Genomic DNA, 20,211 nt, shown 5'->3' with positions numbered 1-20,211 from the left:
ATCTATACCCACTTTATCCTGGCATAGGCTGGAGCCTATCCCAGCTCACTTTGGGCGGAGGCAGGGTACACCCTGGACAGGTCGCCAGTCAAACATCATTCAGAGTAAAATAAAAACTATTCACAATATGAAAATTAAATGTAGTTTTACAAATTATGTTTGAAATGTCTAAAAAAAAATAATTCTATGACATTACAAACAAAGTCACAATACACAACAAAACTTCACGGACATTTGACAATATGTAATATCATGACTGGATGTAGCAGTCAAAGTTCAATAGGAATGAATTACTAGTATTTAAACGGTAGTTTCGCCAGTTTTTAAACCGTTTTCAGTTTTGTTACAAACCATAAATTTCAGTAAAATAAGGAAATGTACCAAAAATCATATATTTTATCACCATTCAACCACATATCAAACATATCAACATTAATTTGACATCATAAGCTTGTCAACATTTGTATTTATCTAAGGCATACTGGACTGTGCCATATTTACAGGTGTTCCTGTTATTGTGTCTAATATGATCTACTATGAATAAAAAATGATCACATTCATACAGCGATTCAGCAATAAGTAATTTTACTGTTATAAAAGTCATCTGTGTCTTTCATTGCTCGCCTTATGAAAATATAACTTTCAATAAAAAAATAACGGTCCAGATGTGTAACATGCAGTTTAGGGCAGAAATCCTTTTGGTCGTATCCTTTGGTTTTTAAAGTCCAACAAACAGGGTGACACAAATATATGCTTTAAAATATAAATATCCTTACGATTTCAATAAAATAGGATTTACATTCATCAAATTATATGTAAATTTGAGGATAAAATGTCCTCTTTGTGTGTGTCAGCTGTTTCAAAGTTGTCAGAGTCTGTAGGACTGTGGGAATCTGTATAGATATAGTCTAACTAGGATTTTTTTGAAACCTATTGTTATTTTTGGATCATCTGATAAAACACTACATGTGGAATGATTGATCTGGGCATAATGAAAAAAAATGTTCTGTTAAAGCTACAGAACGGTAAATAAATAAGATCACACTTCAATGACTGTCTCTGACATTAATCTTAAATCAGTGCTCTACAGGTTGGCATTATTTATCCTCTTTTACCATGTCAGAGAAGCTGTAATCTCATTAAGAAAATATGTGCCAGCAGCTTTCACATCATCAGCTGCTAATACGTTCCCATGTAGTTTGATATCACATCCACACAGAGGCAGTAGAGTACCGCATGTAAGCAAAGAGTTTAGGAAAGGTCGCTGGAAAAATTCTGGCCTCCGTGCAGCCACGTCCACTCCCTCAGCACCTAGGACAAAAACAAAGGGCGCTGTTTTTTTAATGGTCATAATTCAATGAAAAACAGAACGAGTCAGAAACCACACCAGGCAGCTTCTTGGCACGAGAGCTAAGGTGAGTGTGTGCATACCTCCATACTGTTCTCCGATTCCTGGATAGTGTCGTGCAGCAAACTCTGGAGGCGACTCTCGAATGTTCTGCTCTCCTCCACGAGAGACTCATCACTGCACATACACCCAAAGAGGAGTTTTTTAGGACATGTGATTGTGTCAATTTGCTTCCTTAATGACAACAGGACAGTGTCGGTGAGCGTGAAAGCAAATATATGTGATGAGTTTATGTCAGTGAACTCACAATTGCTGTAAGCTGTGCCTGGGGGTCAGTAGAGGCGGCACGGACGAAGGGGTTCGTAATCCATCAGGACTACCGCTCACAGGGCTGCGAACTTTACTCTACACAATACAAGAGAGTGCCTGTTATTGTGCTTGAATGCTTATTGTTGAAGATACAGCAAAACAAATCGTTATGGTTATGTAATTGACAGCGCTTTCTACATTTGCATTTCAATATAGGGAAATTGAGTAATTGAGTGTTGACACAACTCTAACTGGTGGTAAACGATATCATGAAATAATGATGTGCAATTAACAGTCATCTCTAAGGTGACCAGAGCTGGGAGAGTCTTTGCATCTGTGAGCCCTTCATGTTTCCTCACACAGGCGACTTTGAGCAGGTTCCACAGTTCCCTCTGTCGTCTCTCCTGCAGACCCATCAGGACTTGTTCGCTCTCAGCCATTTTCTGGACCACGCCCTCCACCTTCGGCAGCAGCTCCATCACACGCTGACGGCACCTCGCCGTCTTACTGCATTACACACCAAAACAGAATTTTGAGCTTCCCAACAGGCCAACAGTATGTTGCCGTGAGCTATCCGAGCGTCCAGGCCCGAAGCTGTTTATTAATGATGTTGGAAACGAGTAGTGACTGCAGACTGGACGGCTTATTTTTAAAGAGAAATTTTCCATTAATAAAAGGTTATGGCTTCTTGTTGTTGTAAGTATTAGTAAGCCTTTGATTAAGTGCTGTAAATCTGTAACCTTAAACTGAGCCATCACCGTACAGTTAAATGTTAATAAGTCACCAGCGGAAGAGTTTTCAGTTATTGTGCCAGATCAGAGCTCTTCACAGGACTGTGGGTGTCTACAGACCAGACAGACTCACAAATAACTCATTCTGCTGTTTGTTTTTTTGTTCCTACAGACATTTTTAAGGCAGGTATTTTTACTTTTTAAAGTAGGAAAAGCACAAGTGTAGCTAAAAACCTTATTATTATAAATTAATCAAATTTAATTCAGATGTGTTAGTTAAAGGGTCGTTGGACTGTGCATGCAGGTTCACTGCTTGAGAGAAGGACTGTATACAGATTTGCTCATTTCATAAATTTGTCTTTATTCAGACAATTTGTTGCATGAAATGGTGCGTTCAGGTGCAACAGGGAAGTGGGAAGAAGAATAAGGGCCACCCCTTAATTTTTTTATACAGATATAAAAATTCCCAAATGGAAGTTCAGCAGTGGGAACTGTTTCCAGGTTTTAATAATAAAAAAATAAAAAAATGTAGTGTTTTGTGTTTGAGTACCTCAGGTGTGTGTAGAAGTCTCTGAGCTTCTTCTCGTAGAACTGCACAGCCTGAAACACCAGACGCACCACCTCCTGAGTGTCTCCTGAACACCTCTGGTCTGAGCAGGGGGAGGAAACGGGAAGGAAAACCAGGAGAACATTTATTTTTACATGCAGACACCATGACGAGTGTTAAATAAGAAGTGAACCGATGCGGGACAAATCCAAACCTCTGGGTTTCTCTCTGAGTTTGCGGAACAGCTCCATGGCTTTTCCTTCACTGAGGACCAAAGAGGGGACAAGAGCAGGGTTCAAGATCACGGTCAGGTCTTTTTATATTGTTTTTACTGTTACCTTTGGTTCAGACTTACAGTGTGTCCAAGGCCTCCCCGCTCCTCCACGGCTGCCTCTGCACATCCACTATGTCTGGCTGCAGCTGCATCATCTCCTCCTCCAGTTCACTCACCTTGGCCTAGGCACGCACAGAAGCCTTTCAGTCTTTTTAAAGCACATATGAATACTCCTAACACAAAGACACACACACACACACACACACACACACACACACACACACACACACACACACATTCAACTCTACCTGACCACAGCTGGCAGCAGTTTGCTCCATCTCCCTCCACACACCCAGCAGCTTCTCTGATGCTGGAAAATGTGAAAAAGACACTAGTCAGTAGTCAGTAGCAAACTGCATTGTTTGAGACAGTCAAGTCTGGAGAAAATGTTTCCAACTTTTCCAACAGACAATCAAATTAAGCCATAAATAACAATATTATATTTTCTATTTCAACTCTGACTGTTCATCATTGTGTCCATTCATGATAGATATGAAAGAGCAGACAGGCAGTTTAATGACAGATTTCGTGGCAACTTCCTTCTGTCTACCAGCATGAACATTATAATGTGGTAACATAATACCGATCCCAGTGGCTGTCTGCTCCTGGTATTTGTCCATGTCTATGTGAAGGCTGGTGTTGAAGAAGTCCAGTTTGGCCACGAGTCTCTGGTGCATGGACACCATCTCATTCTTCTGTTTGGACAATGAGGAGTTATGTCTCAGCAGGCTCATACTGAAAGACAGAGAAGAGCAGATATCTCTATCTGTGTTTCACCAAACAGATGTGTGTGTATGTAGAAGTTTGTATGTGTAATGGTGTGTGTCCTACATGGCAGCTTTCTGCCCCTGCTGCAGTCTTTGCCAGTCCTCCTTCAGAGAGCGGATGGTGTGCCACGCCTGGCCGCAGGTCCTCCTCAGAGGGCTGTAAGCCAGAAGGTGCTTTGGGTCGGTTTCTATGAGAACCAATGAAACAGAAACACATCAGCCTAAAAATTCAGAAAACACAAGTTACAGCTAACCCGGGATATTAAAATGTCAAAATGTTTGTTTGGCTCACTATATTAGCAGTATGTGTTGCTCAAATATGGTCAACCTGGTACAAAATATGTAATAATTTTAGGATTTTATGATCTAAGTTGACCAAGAATGCAATGGATGACTTCTGTAGGAATCCTGAGAGACTAAACATCTTGGTTGGCCAAGAAAAAAAACTAATAGCTTGATTATTTTCGTTTTTAAAAAGGTTCAGTGTTTAGGACTTGTGGGCGGTGGGGTCAATGGAGGGAAATGGAATATAAATTTCTGAATTATGTTTTCATTAGTTTATGATCATCTAAAACTAGGAATTGTTGTGTATTTATAACCTTAGAATGAGCCTTTAATATCTACATAGAAAGTGAGCCCTCAAGCAGGTGGTAACCCAAAAGGCACAAACTAAGCACTGGCTCAATAAAGGGGCTTTCAGATTATTTGCAAGTTTCCTGGCCGCTGTAGATTATTTTACATGCTTCGAAGGTGAAGGTGAGTGGAGAGGTGTTCAGTTGACTGCAATCTGCAACATCACTACTAGTTACTACTAAATCCTACACACTGCTCCTTTAAGCACTCACTGAGTTTACACTACTGAAGCCTGTTCAACTGAACTGGCATAAAGATGATGAAACATGACAAAGTGCGAGAAGTTTTAATGTCCTTAGTTGAGTAAAAAAACAAGTTTTGTACTCACGAACAAAGCGGATATTTTCAGGAAGTGTTCGAGGAGCAAACTGGGGCTCATAAACGCAAGAGGAGCGATCAAACAGGAAGACCAGCGGCAGGTCTGTTCGCCGTCCATCGACCTCCTACAAAGAAAACAACAATGCTTTGACTCAATACATTACCGCAGAGTGATCAGAGTATTATGTGAATGTATTGTGTGTACAGTTTATGGTCGACATTACCGTGTAATCTATGGCGCACTGCGTGACCAGTCCCTGAGGCTCCAAGGCTAACCCCGCTTCGAGCAGCAGCTCCTGATTGGCTGCAGGGATGTTGGTGTCTTTTTCTATTCTCAGCTGCAGGTCGGCCACAGTCTCCTCATCTGAGACCGAGTATGTCAGGATCTTTGCAGACATCATGTTCAGGACATGAACCAGCTGAGCGAACAGAGACAAACCAAGAACAAGAAGACGCAGTAAGTAAATGTGTTGGTTTAAGAAATAAAAAATAAAAAAGATGCAACATCCCCTTAAATTCCATCAAACTTTAAAAGTTAGAAGAGTTGCCTTTACAGTTAGCTTCTCCATGAGGCTGTGAGGGAATTTGTTTAATGCTGGATCATAGATTCAACGACGTAACCTTTCTATAGGTTTTGTCAAAATCTGACCAGTGATGTTTGAGCAATGTTTAACAACAGAACATTAAGAGAGCGTTCCCACATGGGGTAAACTGAGAGAATAAATTGAATGAATTTCTCAGTTAACCTTGAGCTGCAGTATGAGCTCCAGCTGGGAGAAGCAGTCGTTGGGTGTAGCATTGCAGTCTTTGCCTCTCTCCTGAGGAGACCACTTTAACATCAGCTGCAGCCACTTCTCCAGCTTCTCTAATAACAGACTGTCAACCAACAATTTACCACATTAGACTGAGACAACAAGAGTATGATTCAGCAGTTTCATGTGCATGTGTGTGTTTAACACACATATAGTCACCTGTTAAGGTTGTTGGGCTGCGGCAGATGTTTGGAGAAGCGGACTTCCCCTGAGAGGTCCTCATAGACAGCGATATCATCGTCCTGCTTCAGCTGGAGTTTATGGTGCCTGGAGGACAACAATTGAAAACAATTTACTTTTTTTTTTCAAATTTTAACCAGTTGATTGTGGAAAATTCTGACCCGTGAAAACGGACACGGACCATTTACAATAATGAGACTATATTTTTCCTGTGTAAAGCGGATGGCCCGTGAGCTTCATATGAGTCATTCACCAAATTAGGGAGGAACAAAAGGCATTTATGCTGGCACAAATCCTGCAATTCTTGGGCAACTCCTGTTTCTTCATAAATTTAACGTGTGCTAAAATCCAGTCACGTAACAAAAATAGTTTCCTGCATAAAAGGTTATCATTGCTTAACATTAAATAACATCATTGTTCATCATATTTTGCGAAAGCTAGAGAAAAAAAGGAGATAAATTTGAGAGGGGTGAAATTGTGGAAAATTTGATGCGTAACTTTAAAGTAGTTGTTTTGGAAAATTTCCCTTTCTCACTGACGACTTTTTGGACAGATATAGGATTTTCAAAAACGTGGTACTACCAGGGAACGGGTTGCCAGGTTGGTAAGAAAGGACGAAATCCTGTGATACACTCAAACACCAAAGTTCCAAAGCTCCAGTAGTCCACTGTGACCGTGTACTTCTGCCTCTCAATGAGCTCTGGAGCCTGAAAGAAGTGAAAGAAAAGCAGATGGGTTGAGCTGTTACCTTCCACAAAGTGGTGAGGAGCACACGGGTGTAAATGTGTTAACTTTCATCACTTACCAAGTATTGCAGTGTTCCCACAAATGATGTGCAGAGGCTGCTCTGGTCCAACTCTTTAGCATAGCCGAGATCAATAATCTTGTGGATCAACTGAGATTAAGATAGGGAGCAAAGAAAGAGTGTTCATATTAATGTATTCCTATAATCGCAATTTAAAAGAACATTTTGACACTTTGGGGAAATAATGGGAAAGCATGTTCACTGTGTTATGGATCTTTACCCATCTTGTATCTGGGTGTTTGGTAACGGCTCAGAGCCAAGAAATAGTCTGGAACATAAACTTCATAAAGTGGCAAATTTATGTCTTCATACTTATGTGCTCAGGCACATAGTTAGTGTCTTATAATAGCCTGTCAGCTATTTACAGGGCATCTGTAAATTGTAGCTACATAAAATAACCTGGGTTACACTCTCCCCCTATAAAATGCATGAGCCTCTGCATGCAAATTGGTCAAACTCCACATCAGCCACCACTACAAGCAGTGTTTCCCTGTGGGCTGTATCCTGGCTCTGGCAGCTTCATAATTAATGTGACGATATGAGAGTGGTATCGATCTTCACATCTAACTCTCAACCAGAAAGAAATACATGTATTTCCCAAAATGTTGAACTATTCCTTTAAAACCTTTAAAAATCAACTTCTAAAGACCTTCCTGTTTATTTATTTATCACAACTGCCTTAATAACCTCCCAAACCAGAAAGTCAGTCTGTATAGTGGGTTTACTGTTTCTGCAGTATGCAAGAGAAAAACAAGCATCATGTAAAACTATAAACTTAACAGATACAATTTGTTTGGCAGAGTTTCACTTAACCCAGCATTTGTGCATAAACATGAATATATGAGCACTTTAATAAGTCTGCCCTCAGTTATATAACATTCTTCATTTTCCTGTATTCTTTTACAGGTTGGAGGATGACATGTTATGATTTCTTGCAACATAGACAAAATAAAGGGAGACCTACAGAGGACCGTAAGAGCAAGCCGATCACAAAAGTTTCTCATAACTGCAAGTAAAGGTTTAAAGATGTTCATGAGTTTTCCACATTAAGTACTCAGTGGAAGGATAAACATGAAGAAGTGTGAGACGAGTCTCTTGAACTTATTCTACATAACCCACATAGAGGCAAAAAAAGTCTTTGTAGTGGTTTGGGTGTATTTGCCATAACAAAATGGTTCAGTGGGTCTTTAACTCACTCTCTTCTCTCCCTGCTGCAGCACAATATTTTCTGGTTTCAAATCTCTGTGGATGATCCTCTTCTTGTGGAGGTAGGTTAGAGCCGAAGCTGAGCAGCAAAAGAAGAAGAAACAGTCAAAGGAGCGAGAGTTATAAGAAAAGAAGGAGACAAAACTGGAGTTTAATGCATTGCAAATTATTTTGTGAAATATGGTGCATGAACAGGTAGAACACAATTTTCCTTTATAAACCTGACAGAGATTAATGGCTCAATCTCAAATGAAAAAAGTTAATGCTGCATGTAAACTAGAGCATAACTGGTCAAGCAGATGTGTGGGTTGAAATCAACTTCATGCATATATTGATACTAGTGTACTTGAGAACTGATAATACCATTAATACCACTCTGAAGTCAAATCGACAGTGAGAGACTTTTGTCCTCAAACTGTAATAATCACTAACTCATGCTGCTATTCGCCTCACACTTTATGGATATTTTGATTCTCTGCAATGCAACATTTTATGCTGACACTCATTTTAGTAGCATATTTATATGTTTATTAGCCTGTTTGTTGTTGTCCTGTGTCTAATATTTGTATTTCCTATGCACCAAGAGGAGTAGCACTTCTAATTCCGTTGTATGCAGAGCTTACAATGACAATAAAGGCTTTCTGATTCTGAACACAAAAATTCAATACAGAAATTTAGTTTTTCCACCACAGAGGACCTCCAAGTTAATGTTTCCAACAATAAAATGTTTTTTCAGTACATATCTTTGCAGTGAGCCAAAAAATAACATGTTTAAAGGATTCCTATCAAAAATGTATGAATAAATGAAACATCAACATTGTTTTCAGTGCGGCTCTGATGTAAGCATTGCACTGCTTTCGTTTGTGTCACTCAGAAAGTAACCCGGGGAAGCTGGTGGCCAAACCTTTCCATACTTCAGGCTTCTCTGGAGAGACACCATAATTATAAAAGAGCATTATATCTAAGCACAAAAAAGACCAAATCACAGCACCAATTTAACATCATAATCCTTCAATATGGTCAGAATTACTACCGAAAGCTTCAAAATAAAGAGTTAAAACTTATGCAACAGAACCAGGAAGATTGTATTTCCTTGTCAAAGCCTGTCACGTATGTTCCCCACAATTCAGCTTGACTGGCAACAGTTTGGTCTGAGGTTGAGTTGTGTTATGCTTTAAGAAGCTAATTTAGCCTCGAGCCGCATGCAGAGATGAAGCTAACGGGCTCCACAGGTCAGGTCAGCTCACAATCACACCCCGACATTTTTTTTTTATTTTTTAAGTTTGCAAACCTGTTCCTCAGTTTATCAGACTGTGCAGCTCCCCCTGGAGCCACAAACGGCTTCATGCAGTTTTTTTTTTCTTTTTCTTTTTATTATGTAGGAGAACAAGACCTGCAAACATACTTGTTTCTGACCGTTTCACTTCCCTCTCAGAGTTGAAAGTTTCAGCTGTGTTAGTGGTGAAAATCTCTCCTCCACTGCAATGTGGGAAATTAAACCACCAGAGGTCAGCAAAAACAAAATTTTTAGCCAGTGTTCAGACCCTGAGAGTCATGTATACATGTTGTAACTGAAGTTAAAGTTTAAAAGGTTTCGTCTGAGTTTACAACTGAAACTCTATTGTCACTTTTCTTGTGCGTCAAAGGATGATGAGAGCGTTCAATGAAGCGGAACTTATAACCTTTGGGCACCTGTATGTGTATGAGAGTGAGAGAGAGAGGTGGGTGAGTGGGAGTGGATGTACATGCCAATGTTGTTCTTCTTTCTCATGAAGCAGTTTAAAGGGGATCAGTCATTACCAGGAAATACCCGCCAGTGGGTTACAGGAAAAGTAGTTTCTGTGTGTACGCGCTTGTGTGTGTGTGTGTGTGTGTGTGTGTGTGTGTGTGCGTGTCTCACTCTAGTATCTTCATCACATAAGTGATCCATACCGTATGTCTCCTCTCTCAAACCTAGTTTATACGCCGAGTGTGTGCTGATGTTAGCGCAAGTACATCATGTTTAACAAATGGCGCGTGAGTGTCCGATCGCTGACGTAAACATCTGTGTGAGTGTGCGCTATTGCCATGGTGACTAAGAGGTTAGTGGTTTAGGGTCACTGATTACATCATGACACTGCCCACCAGGAAGCTTTCCTCCGTACTAGAGGAAACTAATCACACTGCCAGCTCACTCAATCACTTAATGAATCTATCACTCTGGCATACACAACTTAAAGAGTTAGAGTAGTCACAGTGCTGGAGATCAAGACAAATACTCACAAATATCGCCTAACAGAATGAGAACGGAGCCCTCCATCATTCCACAGCAGTTGTCCAACAGGTTCAGATACTGCGGAGAGCAAAAACACACACACCCGAATAACATAAACCATCGGAGAAAATCAATAAAGGCGGACACAGGAATGAGCTCATTAATCTGTCTTAGATTTTTATTAATGTTTTAAACTTTTCAACTCATCTGTTCTTCTATAAAACAGCTACTTTCTGTCCATGAAGTGCATCTTTATTAGGGATCAGACAGGCCCAGACTCAAGATTTATTCACTGAAAGCATTTTTACACTCTATTTGTGATTTTAATAAACTTTACAAACCTTAATAAAACTGACAAATTAAAGATTAGGTTGTAAAGACTTTGGTTTGTTTTACTTTAAACAACATTTAGAGTGTGTCTCTGCTGGAAACATGCGGCAGGCCTGACAGAAGAGGATGGTGCCGTTTTCCGCTGTCTGCCTCCACTAACCGCTCCATCTGCCCCCAACTCGACTGCTTCATTTTTGACCATCTGGGATGCTTTGAAATGTTTACGACAATGCGGTTTGTCATGGTTGGCATTTTCCTGTTTTGCTGTCCTCAGGCTGCACACTCAGTTTGTTTCAAATTAAAAACTGCACCAGATTTATCCCCCAGAACGAACAGAAAACAATTGTCTGGCTGTTGGCCCAAACAGATCAGACAAAACACATAAAATATGGTCATATTTGTGGTTTTAGCTTTTATGCACCTGGGTTTTTTCATTTCTAACCTTGATATACACACATGAAGGGCAGTGAGGATTTACAAAGACAAACCCGATCCAGTCTATTTGCCAAGAGAAAGAGTGATGAAAAGTAGTTTAAAAAGGATTACGAACGCACGACCACCACGCCTTGTTATTTCTCTGTTTCAACTCTTTGACTCAAAGGTCTTTGAGCTCTAATCCAGCGACCTGAACGACATTACATGTGCATACACACTCGCAGACATACCCAACTTTTACCTTTCTCAGATCTCCACCCTGACAGTACTCCATAGCCAGCAGCGGCAGGTCATTGGTGGCCACGAGTCTCTCCATTCCCTCAGGAACTTCTCGGGCTGCGACCACGTTAATATGATCCAACCTGAGTGAGTAAAGACGACATCATTCAGTGGACCTGCGCAATGTATCGTTTCATTTCTTTATTCACAACAAGTCCTCCTTTGCATGCTTGAAAAGTCCATTGACATCGATGTGATGGCCTAAAGTAACTACTGAAAAATGTTCAAATCTAGATCTAGACCAGTAGTTACCACAAAAATGGATGTCGCCACCACGTCGGAAAAATGAGGCCAATGCGGAAGTCCCTTAAAGTCCAATACCAGGGCAAAATGGGGCGGGTCCAAAAAAAACACTCTGGCTCTGGGGACTTCCATTCGAAAAGCATCAACTTCATTCATTAAATACTGAGTCAATGAATTTTTCTCAAAAAGCGGTATGTTTGGGAGCATTTCTGGTTTGATTGACATGCCTGGGGTGCAGTCAGGTTGCTGTTACTGGGGGCCGGGGCATAGTGTCCTCAGGTTCTCAGTCACTCTGCTCCTCCCCATCTCGTCCAAATATGGTCACTTCTGGCTTTAAAAAATACAACCAAAATGCCAGACTGGAGGCTTCAAATTGGCAGTTCACAAACCAATAGGTGACTTGGTGGTAACCAATGTTTTCGGCTTGGGGTCGACTACGTGAAGCAAAATCTTTCCACCCTGGCTGCAGATGTTAATAAATCACAGGAAGTTCAACATATAAGTAATTTTTCTTTGTCCTATCTGACTATGTTTTACAGGCCAGATATAAGAGAGATTTATGGAAATATACATGGAGATATAAAATTGGCAGGTAATTCACAAGAAAAAAAAGCAGCAGTTTGTGCAGCAAAAAAATGTTTTTCTGCTTCCCTGTTCTGTTGATTTTCCTCTCAGATTCTCCTTGTGACCTCTTTGGGGTCCCAACCACCAAACATTTGAAGCAACAGAACACCTTATTTCAAAAATGTAGACTTTGTTCTTGCATTTCTTCTCCATCGTAGTGTCAAACAAATTAATCTAAAATAGCACACTTTCACAAATTTTGGGCAAAACCCTTGAAAACTGATTTTCACCATCTCGCTACAGTTTGACATCTAACCTGCTGTTTTCCTTTCTCCTCCTCTGTTTTTCATTCTTTGCCATTTCATAACTCTGACTCAAACAATGTGTTTCTGATTGTCATCAGTTCAGGCACAAACCAAAGGAGAATATAAGGATAACAAACTCACACTGACACTGGATCCATCAGGAAAATGATTTACACTGTAACCATAACACTGCACGACACGTAATCAGTGTTGTAACAGCTACAATAACAAGAGACAGATTTACTCGACAGGCTTATTAGGATAATAAGCCGTAGTTAAGTTACTATCAGCCATTAACCGGCTTTCTCGGAGTCAGTGCATTTTATATTTTTATATTTTTTACTGCTATTTTATTGCTTTTTATTATTCTATTATTATCTTATTGCTTCCTGTATGCTGCTGTAGCGAAAAAATTTTCCCCTTGGGGATTAATAAAGTAACTACCTACCTACCTTCTTCTCTGCAGACCTCTAGTGTGAGTTAAAATTAGTAAATAATCAAACAAACTCAAACATGATTAGAAGCAGCATAGCTATATGTTGTTATTACAGGACACTTTTTTCTGCGCTATATGATTTAATGACTTCTTAAGTTAATTTGAAAACACATTTTAGAGAGAAAGAATGAGATGAAACCTGCATCAGCTTGTGGGGCAATTATATTGTTTTTTCTCAGTTTTCACTAAAAGATTCAGCAGATGAAAAAGTAGCGCAGTGTAAACTTTTTAAACACATCATAACTCAAAAACAAAATGAAGTGTTTTTTTAGTATATGTGCATGCGTAAATCTGTGTTAAGTAGCTGTAATAATATAATGGTAGGTTGCCATGTCCCCTGCCCTGTGGTTTTTCCAGGGGTTGAGCGTGGGTGCACGGGGAGGCTTGTGGTTGTGACCATGTCTGTCTGAAAACAACACGCTTGTTAAAGTGGGACGAGGATTGAAATGGTTTTATATTCATGCTTGCACCAGAACATGACAAAAAACAAGCTCATCTCCCAACTCACAAAACCCACATGAGCTGGCGTACAACTCCGGTGATCTGACACCTAAACCGACGCTGTTAAAAGACGTGGGCGGAAAATAAACGCCCGTCAAAACAGAGCAAAATGAGGGGGCGGTACATTACGCTGTCAGAAATAACCGAAGTCACCAAAATAACCCACACCTCCACGCCGTTCTAATTATTTAATGTGTGATCTTTACTATTTCAGGATGCAAATTTACATTTTGTTCTTTGAGACAACTTGTGAAACAGATGGGTACATAAAAGTCAAATGTTAAACTCATAAGCACCCGACTTGTCATGGAATGTACCGCTGTGAGTCACAACATGTGAAACCCAAACTCATTTGTCATACCAAAAACAGGTTCAAGTCAAAGCATGAAAGAGTTTCAGTAAAAAGAAATGGGAAAATTCACCAATTTCTTCAGGCAAGTTCAATGTGTCACACACTTAGACGCATCACTGCGGTAAAAGAGACTCCTGAATCTGTTGTGGGCCGAGAGACGAGCTTGAGCAACAAGCTGTCAAACAAAAGGTTAATAAAACAGTTTGGTCATCGGCCGTAAGCCTCTGTGATGGACAAGATGGGGCAAACATATTTCCTTCATAAATACAGTGAAGGAAATCATTATTTGATCCCTTGCCAATTTTGTAAGTTTGCCCACTGACAAATAAATGAACGGTCTCTAATTGTAATGGTAGGTTTATTTTAACAGTGAGAGACAGAACATAAAAAAACCCCAAAAAAACAGAAAATCACATCATATAAAATTTATAAATTGATTCGCATTTGATTGTGTGAAATAAGTATTTGATCCTCTACCAACCAGCAAGAATTCGGTCTCCAACAGACCGGTTAGATTAGTCCTCTCACTTTAAGAATGTACTCCGAATCGCAACTCGTTACCTGTATAAAAGACACGTGTCTCAACTCAGTACCTGTATAAAAGACACCTGTCTCAACTCAGTGCCTGTATAAAAGACACCTGTCTCAACTCACTACCTGTATAAAAGACACGTGTCTCAACTCAGTACCTGTATAAAAGACACCTGTCTCAACTCACTACCTGCATAAAAGACACGTGTCTCAACTCAGTACCTATATAAAAGACACCTGTCTCAACTCAGTACCTGTATAAAAGACACGTGTCTCAACTCAGTACCTGTATAAAAGACACCTGTCTCAACTCAGTACCTGTATAAAAGACACCTGTCCACAGAATCAATCAATCAGATTTCAACTTCTCCACCACGGGAAAGACCAAAGAGCTGTCTAAGGACGTCAGGGACAGATTGTAGACCTGCACAGCTGAAGCTTTGAGTTGCCAAGCGACAGCCTTGAAACCTGAAGGATTTGGAGGATCTGCAAAGAGGAGTCGACCAAACATCCTGAGATGTGTTCAAACCTGGTGACCAACTACAAGAAACGTCTGACCTCTGTGCTCGCCAACAACGGTTTCTCTAATGAGTCATGTTTTGCCAGGGGATCAAATACTTATTTCACACAATCACATGCAAATCAATTTATAACTTTTATATGATGTGATTTTCTGGATTTTTAAAAAAATATTCTGTCTCTCACTGTTAAAATAAACCTACCATTACAATTAGAGACCGTTCATGTCTTTGTCAGTGGGCAACACTACATTTCTGCTCTTCATCACATCACTGCATGTGAGAGTTAAACTGACCTCTTCATGATCTGGATCTCCAGACTCCATCTCTCTTTGTTTCTCTCGCTCAGTTCCTGGCGGCACTGCTTTATGGCAATCTGCTCTTCTGTGTCCTGAAAGTACACACACACACACACACACACACACACACACACACACACACACGCGCACACACACACACACACACACACACACACAAACGCACAGAGAGTTGGGTTACCATCAATTCGGAGGACACTACATTGACTTTCATTCATCTCCTGCACACTTGTCCTAACCCTAAATACTTAGTTTGAGGTTTGAACTCTTAACAAAATTAGCATTATGAAAGTGTCACTTTGGACTCTGGGTAACTTTGACAAACCAATCTATTGATTAATTAATGCAAAATGCATCAGTAAATAAATCTCATTTAATCATTTCATAAATTCTTACTTTTTCTGTATTAAGTACTTCTGCTTTTAATACTTTATGTACATTTACTACATCTGTCTGTTACTGTTGATATTTTGTAGTTTATTGCCATCAAAAATCTTCAGCTTAGTTTAAATTTACTTCAATTCAGGAACATCTTAGTTGTGGCTTGACTTAAAACATTTCTCCTTCTTTATAACATTTAAAATATGATGTAAATCCTATGTTTCAGTGTGACCAATCTAGCTATTTCTCTTCAGAAGACCCTTTGGATGGATTTTTGTGCTTGATGATAAACAGATTATATACATATATATATATATATATATATGTACATATATATATATATATATATATGTACATATATATATAAAAAAAGAAGGAATGAAGTCAAACATGGGTACAAACACACAACATGCTTGGTAGCACCTTTGTCTGCAAAGCACTGAACATTTAACCACTTCCCAAAAATGACGAGCAACACAAGTACATCTCACTACCTGTTCCTCATTGAGGAAAAGACACTGACTGCTTCCCATCATGTTTGTCAGAGGACTAATAATAACCCAAACTATTGTCGTTAAAGCAGGAAGAGAGGAAATGTCCTATAGAGGAAGTTTAATCATCACCGCAACGCCCCAAGTCTGATGATCAGCGCTGTGATTACACTGCTCAACACAGTAGAGTCTCTGGAACTCTACTTCCTTTACTACTGTAAAACAGCAGCGGAACTAAGTCATACGATGTGTTTCATGACAAGTTTCATGGTATTATAAATATAGACAAACTATAATGTTAGTTACACACATTGTCAGTCTAAAACTTCATTTACAGCAAAATAATTTTGATATATATATATTTCATATTGAAGCTAGAGCTGCAATGATGAGTCAATTCATCGATTAGTTGATCGACAGAAAATTAATCACCAACTTTTTTAATAGCCATTTAATCTTTTTTATGAATTTTATTTTACAATTCTCTGATGCCAGCTTTTTAGATGTGAATATTTTCTGGTACATTTAGTCTTCTATGATAATAAACTGACTGTTGGTTGGGACAAAACAAGATGTTTAAGGCTGCATCTTGGGCTTTGGGAACACTAAACAACGTTTTTCACCATTTTCTGACAGTTTAACAACAAATCAATTAATCGGGAAAATATTCAACAGATTATTCCATGATAATAATCATTAAATGCTACAGCAATCAAAACCACAACGGAAGTGCTTTTCCATGATGTATTTACATCCGCATGATGATGCTGCCTGGCTCAAAGCCAGCTCTGTTTGCCTTGAAAGTGAGTGTGAGTAATAGAAATTGAGTACAGTTGTAAGGGGAGGAAGAGGAAGGTCCACTAAACGGGCGTTTTCCTTTTCCCATGGTGTCCATTTGCAATGATGTAACTCTACACTGCTTTTATCCTGTGACTTACAGTGACATCATGACAATAGTCACCATTTATGTTGGACTGGGTTCACAACGATGACACCTGGACTGCTGCCATACTCTCAAAAACCATGAAAATCTTGAAAATCCAAATCCCCCTCGACACGGATTCAACTTTAGTTCTAAAGGTAAAATTTCTTCTCTTCGTCATAACTCAGTCAAATCTGAACACGCATATCACTGAAAAAAGACCCTCCTTACGCCTCCAGGACTTGACTGGTAATCATTATCAGTATCAGAGTGTATTAATACATTGCAAACAGAAATTGCTGATAGCTGATTTGCCAGTTTGGCAAAATGTAAAAAAAAAAAAGAGGCTAAAAAAGAGCTCTCACATTATGGGAACTGAGGCGGCTTTAGCTTTGATGTTGGAGCAAGTCGTCTCTGTCTTACTGTTAAGCTAACTCAACTCAATGAGGAAAACACTGGAGCATTTACTTTGTGAAATAAAAATGATTTTTGCTGCGATGTGAAGGCACTTTAAAGTTGCAGGACTCCTCTCTAAATAAGACAAGAAACAATAATTTACTTGAAAAAAGTTTCTTTTTTTTTTTTTACATTTAGCCTACATTTGATCAGAGATATTATTTTTCACAGTCATTATTGAAGAAATGTGAATGGAACTGATGATAGTGTTGACTGTAAAACCACTTTAGTTATCCTGCATCTGAGACTTAAAGTGCTCAGTGCAATATAGTCTTTAATTCAAACTTCTCTTCCAGAGGAATTACCAATCATTCAATCTACTGTTAAATCTTATCACAGCAACAAATATGTTCCCCAAAGGGACAGTAAAGACACCACGGTATGTTAAAAAGACTGATTGTGTACCTTATTTTGCCATCTTGTGACATTCCCAAAGCCTCCGGTGCCGAGCCGCTTCTTCCGCTCCCAGGCCCCACAGCTCAGTGGCTGCTGCAGGGGGACTTGATTCATGGCCTCCTTGCCTACAATACAACACAGAACAAGAATCAACTTAAGTCTTCAGTCACATCAGCGGCTTTCTGACACCATTTGACCCCCACTAAAGCAAAAACGTAAAGTTTAGCCTGAGGTACCTGTGGCACCTGGGGAGAAAATGCTTTGTTGTAATATAAATCAGAAGAGTTTGTTGTCATCTCGTTGGTGGATATTTATTAAATCTCAGTGTCTACATTTGGTCTCATGCCCAAACAATTAAATCATTCAATAAACAAAGGATTACCAAAAATGTTGATGACCAAGTACCCGTTGAAGACATTTATTGTGCAAAAAAAATACAATTGTATTTGTTTGTTTTAAGCGTCTCACATGTGGGAATACGTTCAATGTCTGTTTATGTACAGTATGAAGTGAATATCTTTGGATTTTGCAGTTGGGAGAAAACAAGCAATACTAAGACAGCAGCTACTGTAAACCAAAAGACTCAATGTTTTATTAACACAAATTCAACAGATCATTTGGTCATTAGTCCGGGGGATGAAGCAGTAATAGGTGGAAGTACAAGGTTTGACCTACAGGTGACATTAAATGGGTAAAGTGACAGATCAGTGTTGTAGGCTGCCGGTAAGCATCAAGAAAAAGGTCTGCAGAGGTGTAAATAATAAAATGAATGACGGCTGAATTCCATTTAGCTGCAGCAGTTTCAGGGTCCATTGTGCATGCTGGCTCCCTGTCATGGCCTACCTAGACACTTACAGAGATAAGAGATCATATAACTGTTTACAAACGGTGTTATCGTGGACTATCATTACATCAACAATGGTTGAGGATGTTAAAAGAGTCTTTTGGACAGGGATGATTTAGTTCCGCATTTAAAACTGTGTACATAAAGTGTGCATAAACACTGACCTGATGTTGCTTTTTAAAGTGGCTGCAATTAAACTGACCAAATACACATGACAGACTGTATGGAGGAGCGAGTCCAGGTCATAGACGCACCCCTGCAGCTCGCTTTTAACCAGGCCTGTCCCACAGGGGCACGACTTTCCTCGGTGCTTTCGATTTAGAAAGTATATATTGCTAGTATATATTGCTTATACTCATTCGTACACACAAGAAAAGGAGACATTTTCCTCTGTTTATGTTTCCTGTTACTACAACATACAACTAGCTCAAGTCCATGCAGAAAAACGCTTCTTTTTGAGTATCATTTCTACTAAGTCCTACCTTAGAGTTCGTAGGCAGAGCTCTCACGCTTACACACCTGACTTTCTTTGAACAGAACTTTGTGTATCCGGTCTTTAACCGAGTTAAACTTTGAACACAACTGTAGTTTCTTTTGGCGACACAACAAACTTCACAAACTGTCTACTTCCTGATACTCATATTTCCTGAAAACCTGAGGAGACCGGACCCGCCCACGAGGAGGCACAGTTCTCGGCGCGCGCACATCCAGCTGCAGGATTCATGTCGAGTTTTAACCGTAGACATATTCAACAGCACTGGTTTTAACCGTAGACATATTCAACAGCACTGGTTTTAACTATAGACATATTCAACAGCACTGGTTTTAACCATAGACATATTCAACAGCACTGGTTTTAACTATAGACATATTCAACAGCACTGGTTTTAACCATAGACATATTCAACAGCACTGGTTTTAACCATAGACATATTCAACAGCACTGGTTTTAACCATAGACATATTCAACAGCACTGGTTTTAACTATAGACATATTCAACAGTACTGGTTTTAACTATAGACATATTCAACAGCACTGGTTTTAACCATAGACATATTCAACAGCACTGGTTTTAACCGTAGACATATTCAACAGCACTGGTTTTAACTATAGACATATTCAACAGCACTGGTTTTAACCATAGACATATTCAACAGCACTGGTTTTAACCATAGACATATTCAACAGCACTGGTTTTAACCATAGACATATTCAACAGCACTGGTTTTAACCATAGACATATTCAACAGCACTGGTTTTAACCATAGACATATTCAACAGCACTGGTTTTAACTATAGACATATTCAACAGCACTGGTTTTAACTATAGACATATTCAACAGTACTGGTTTTAACCATAGACATATTCAACAGCACTGGTTTTAACCATAGACATATTCAACAGCACTGGTTTTAACCATAGACATATTCAACAGCACTGGTTTTAACCATAGACATATTCAACAGCACTGGTTTTAACTATAGACATATTCAACAGTACTGGTTTTAACTATAGACATATTCAACAGCACTGGTTTTAACCGTAGACATATTCAACAGCACTGGTTTTAACCGTAGACATATTCAACAGCACTGGTTTTAACC

The 20,211-nt window shown here is 39.4% G+C and overlaps 1 protein-coding gene across 1 annotated transcript; it reads right to left on the bottom strand.

Annotated features, from left to right (window-relative positions):
- Nucleotides 1-33: 33 nt before the first annotated feature.
- Nucleotides 34-19,232, bottom strand: ikbkb (inhibitor of nuclear factor kappa B kinase subunit beta). Its single transcript, XM_069178129.1, has 22 exons — nucleotides 19,088-19,232; nucleotides 17,771-17,886; nucleotides 15,095-15,189; nucleotides 11,251-11,371; nucleotides 10,253-10,322; nucleotides 7,981-8,069; nucleotides 6,785-6,874; nucleotides 6,562-6,686; nucleotides 5,959-6,066; nucleotides 5,734-5,863; nucleotides 5,212-5,406; nucleotides 4,998-5,112; nucleotides 4,101-4,224; nucleotides 3,853-4,004; nucleotides 3,518-3,579; nucleotides 3,291-3,391; nucleotides 3,150-3,199; nucleotides 2,939-3,038; nucleotides 2,017-2,164; nucleotides 1,656-1,753; nucleotides 1,432-1,525; nucleotides 34-1,311 (listed from the first exon to the last, which is right to left on the bottom strand). Exons 2-22 carry the CDS (start codon nucleotides 17,873-17,875, stop codon nucleotides 1,252-1,254), a joined length of 2,232 nt encoding a protein of 743 aa, XP_069034230.1. The 5' UTR covers nucleotides 17,876-17,886; nucleotides 19,088-19,232; the 3' UTR covers nucleotides 34-1,251.
- Between the last annotated feature and the right edge of the window lie 979 nt (nucleotides 19,233-20,211).

The sequence above is a fragment of the Embiotoca jacksoni genome, unplaced genomic scaffold (assembly GCF_022577435.1).
Source record: "Embiotoca jacksoni isolate LCO1_2020_lvr unplaced genomic scaffold, fEmbJac1.0.p SCAF_8, whole genome shotgun sequence".
Taxonomy (NCBI): Eukaryota; Metazoa; Chordata; class Actinopteri; family Embiotocidae; genus Embiotoca; species Embiotoca jacksoni.
This window is presented reverse-complemented; position numbering and strand designations above follow the sequence as displayed.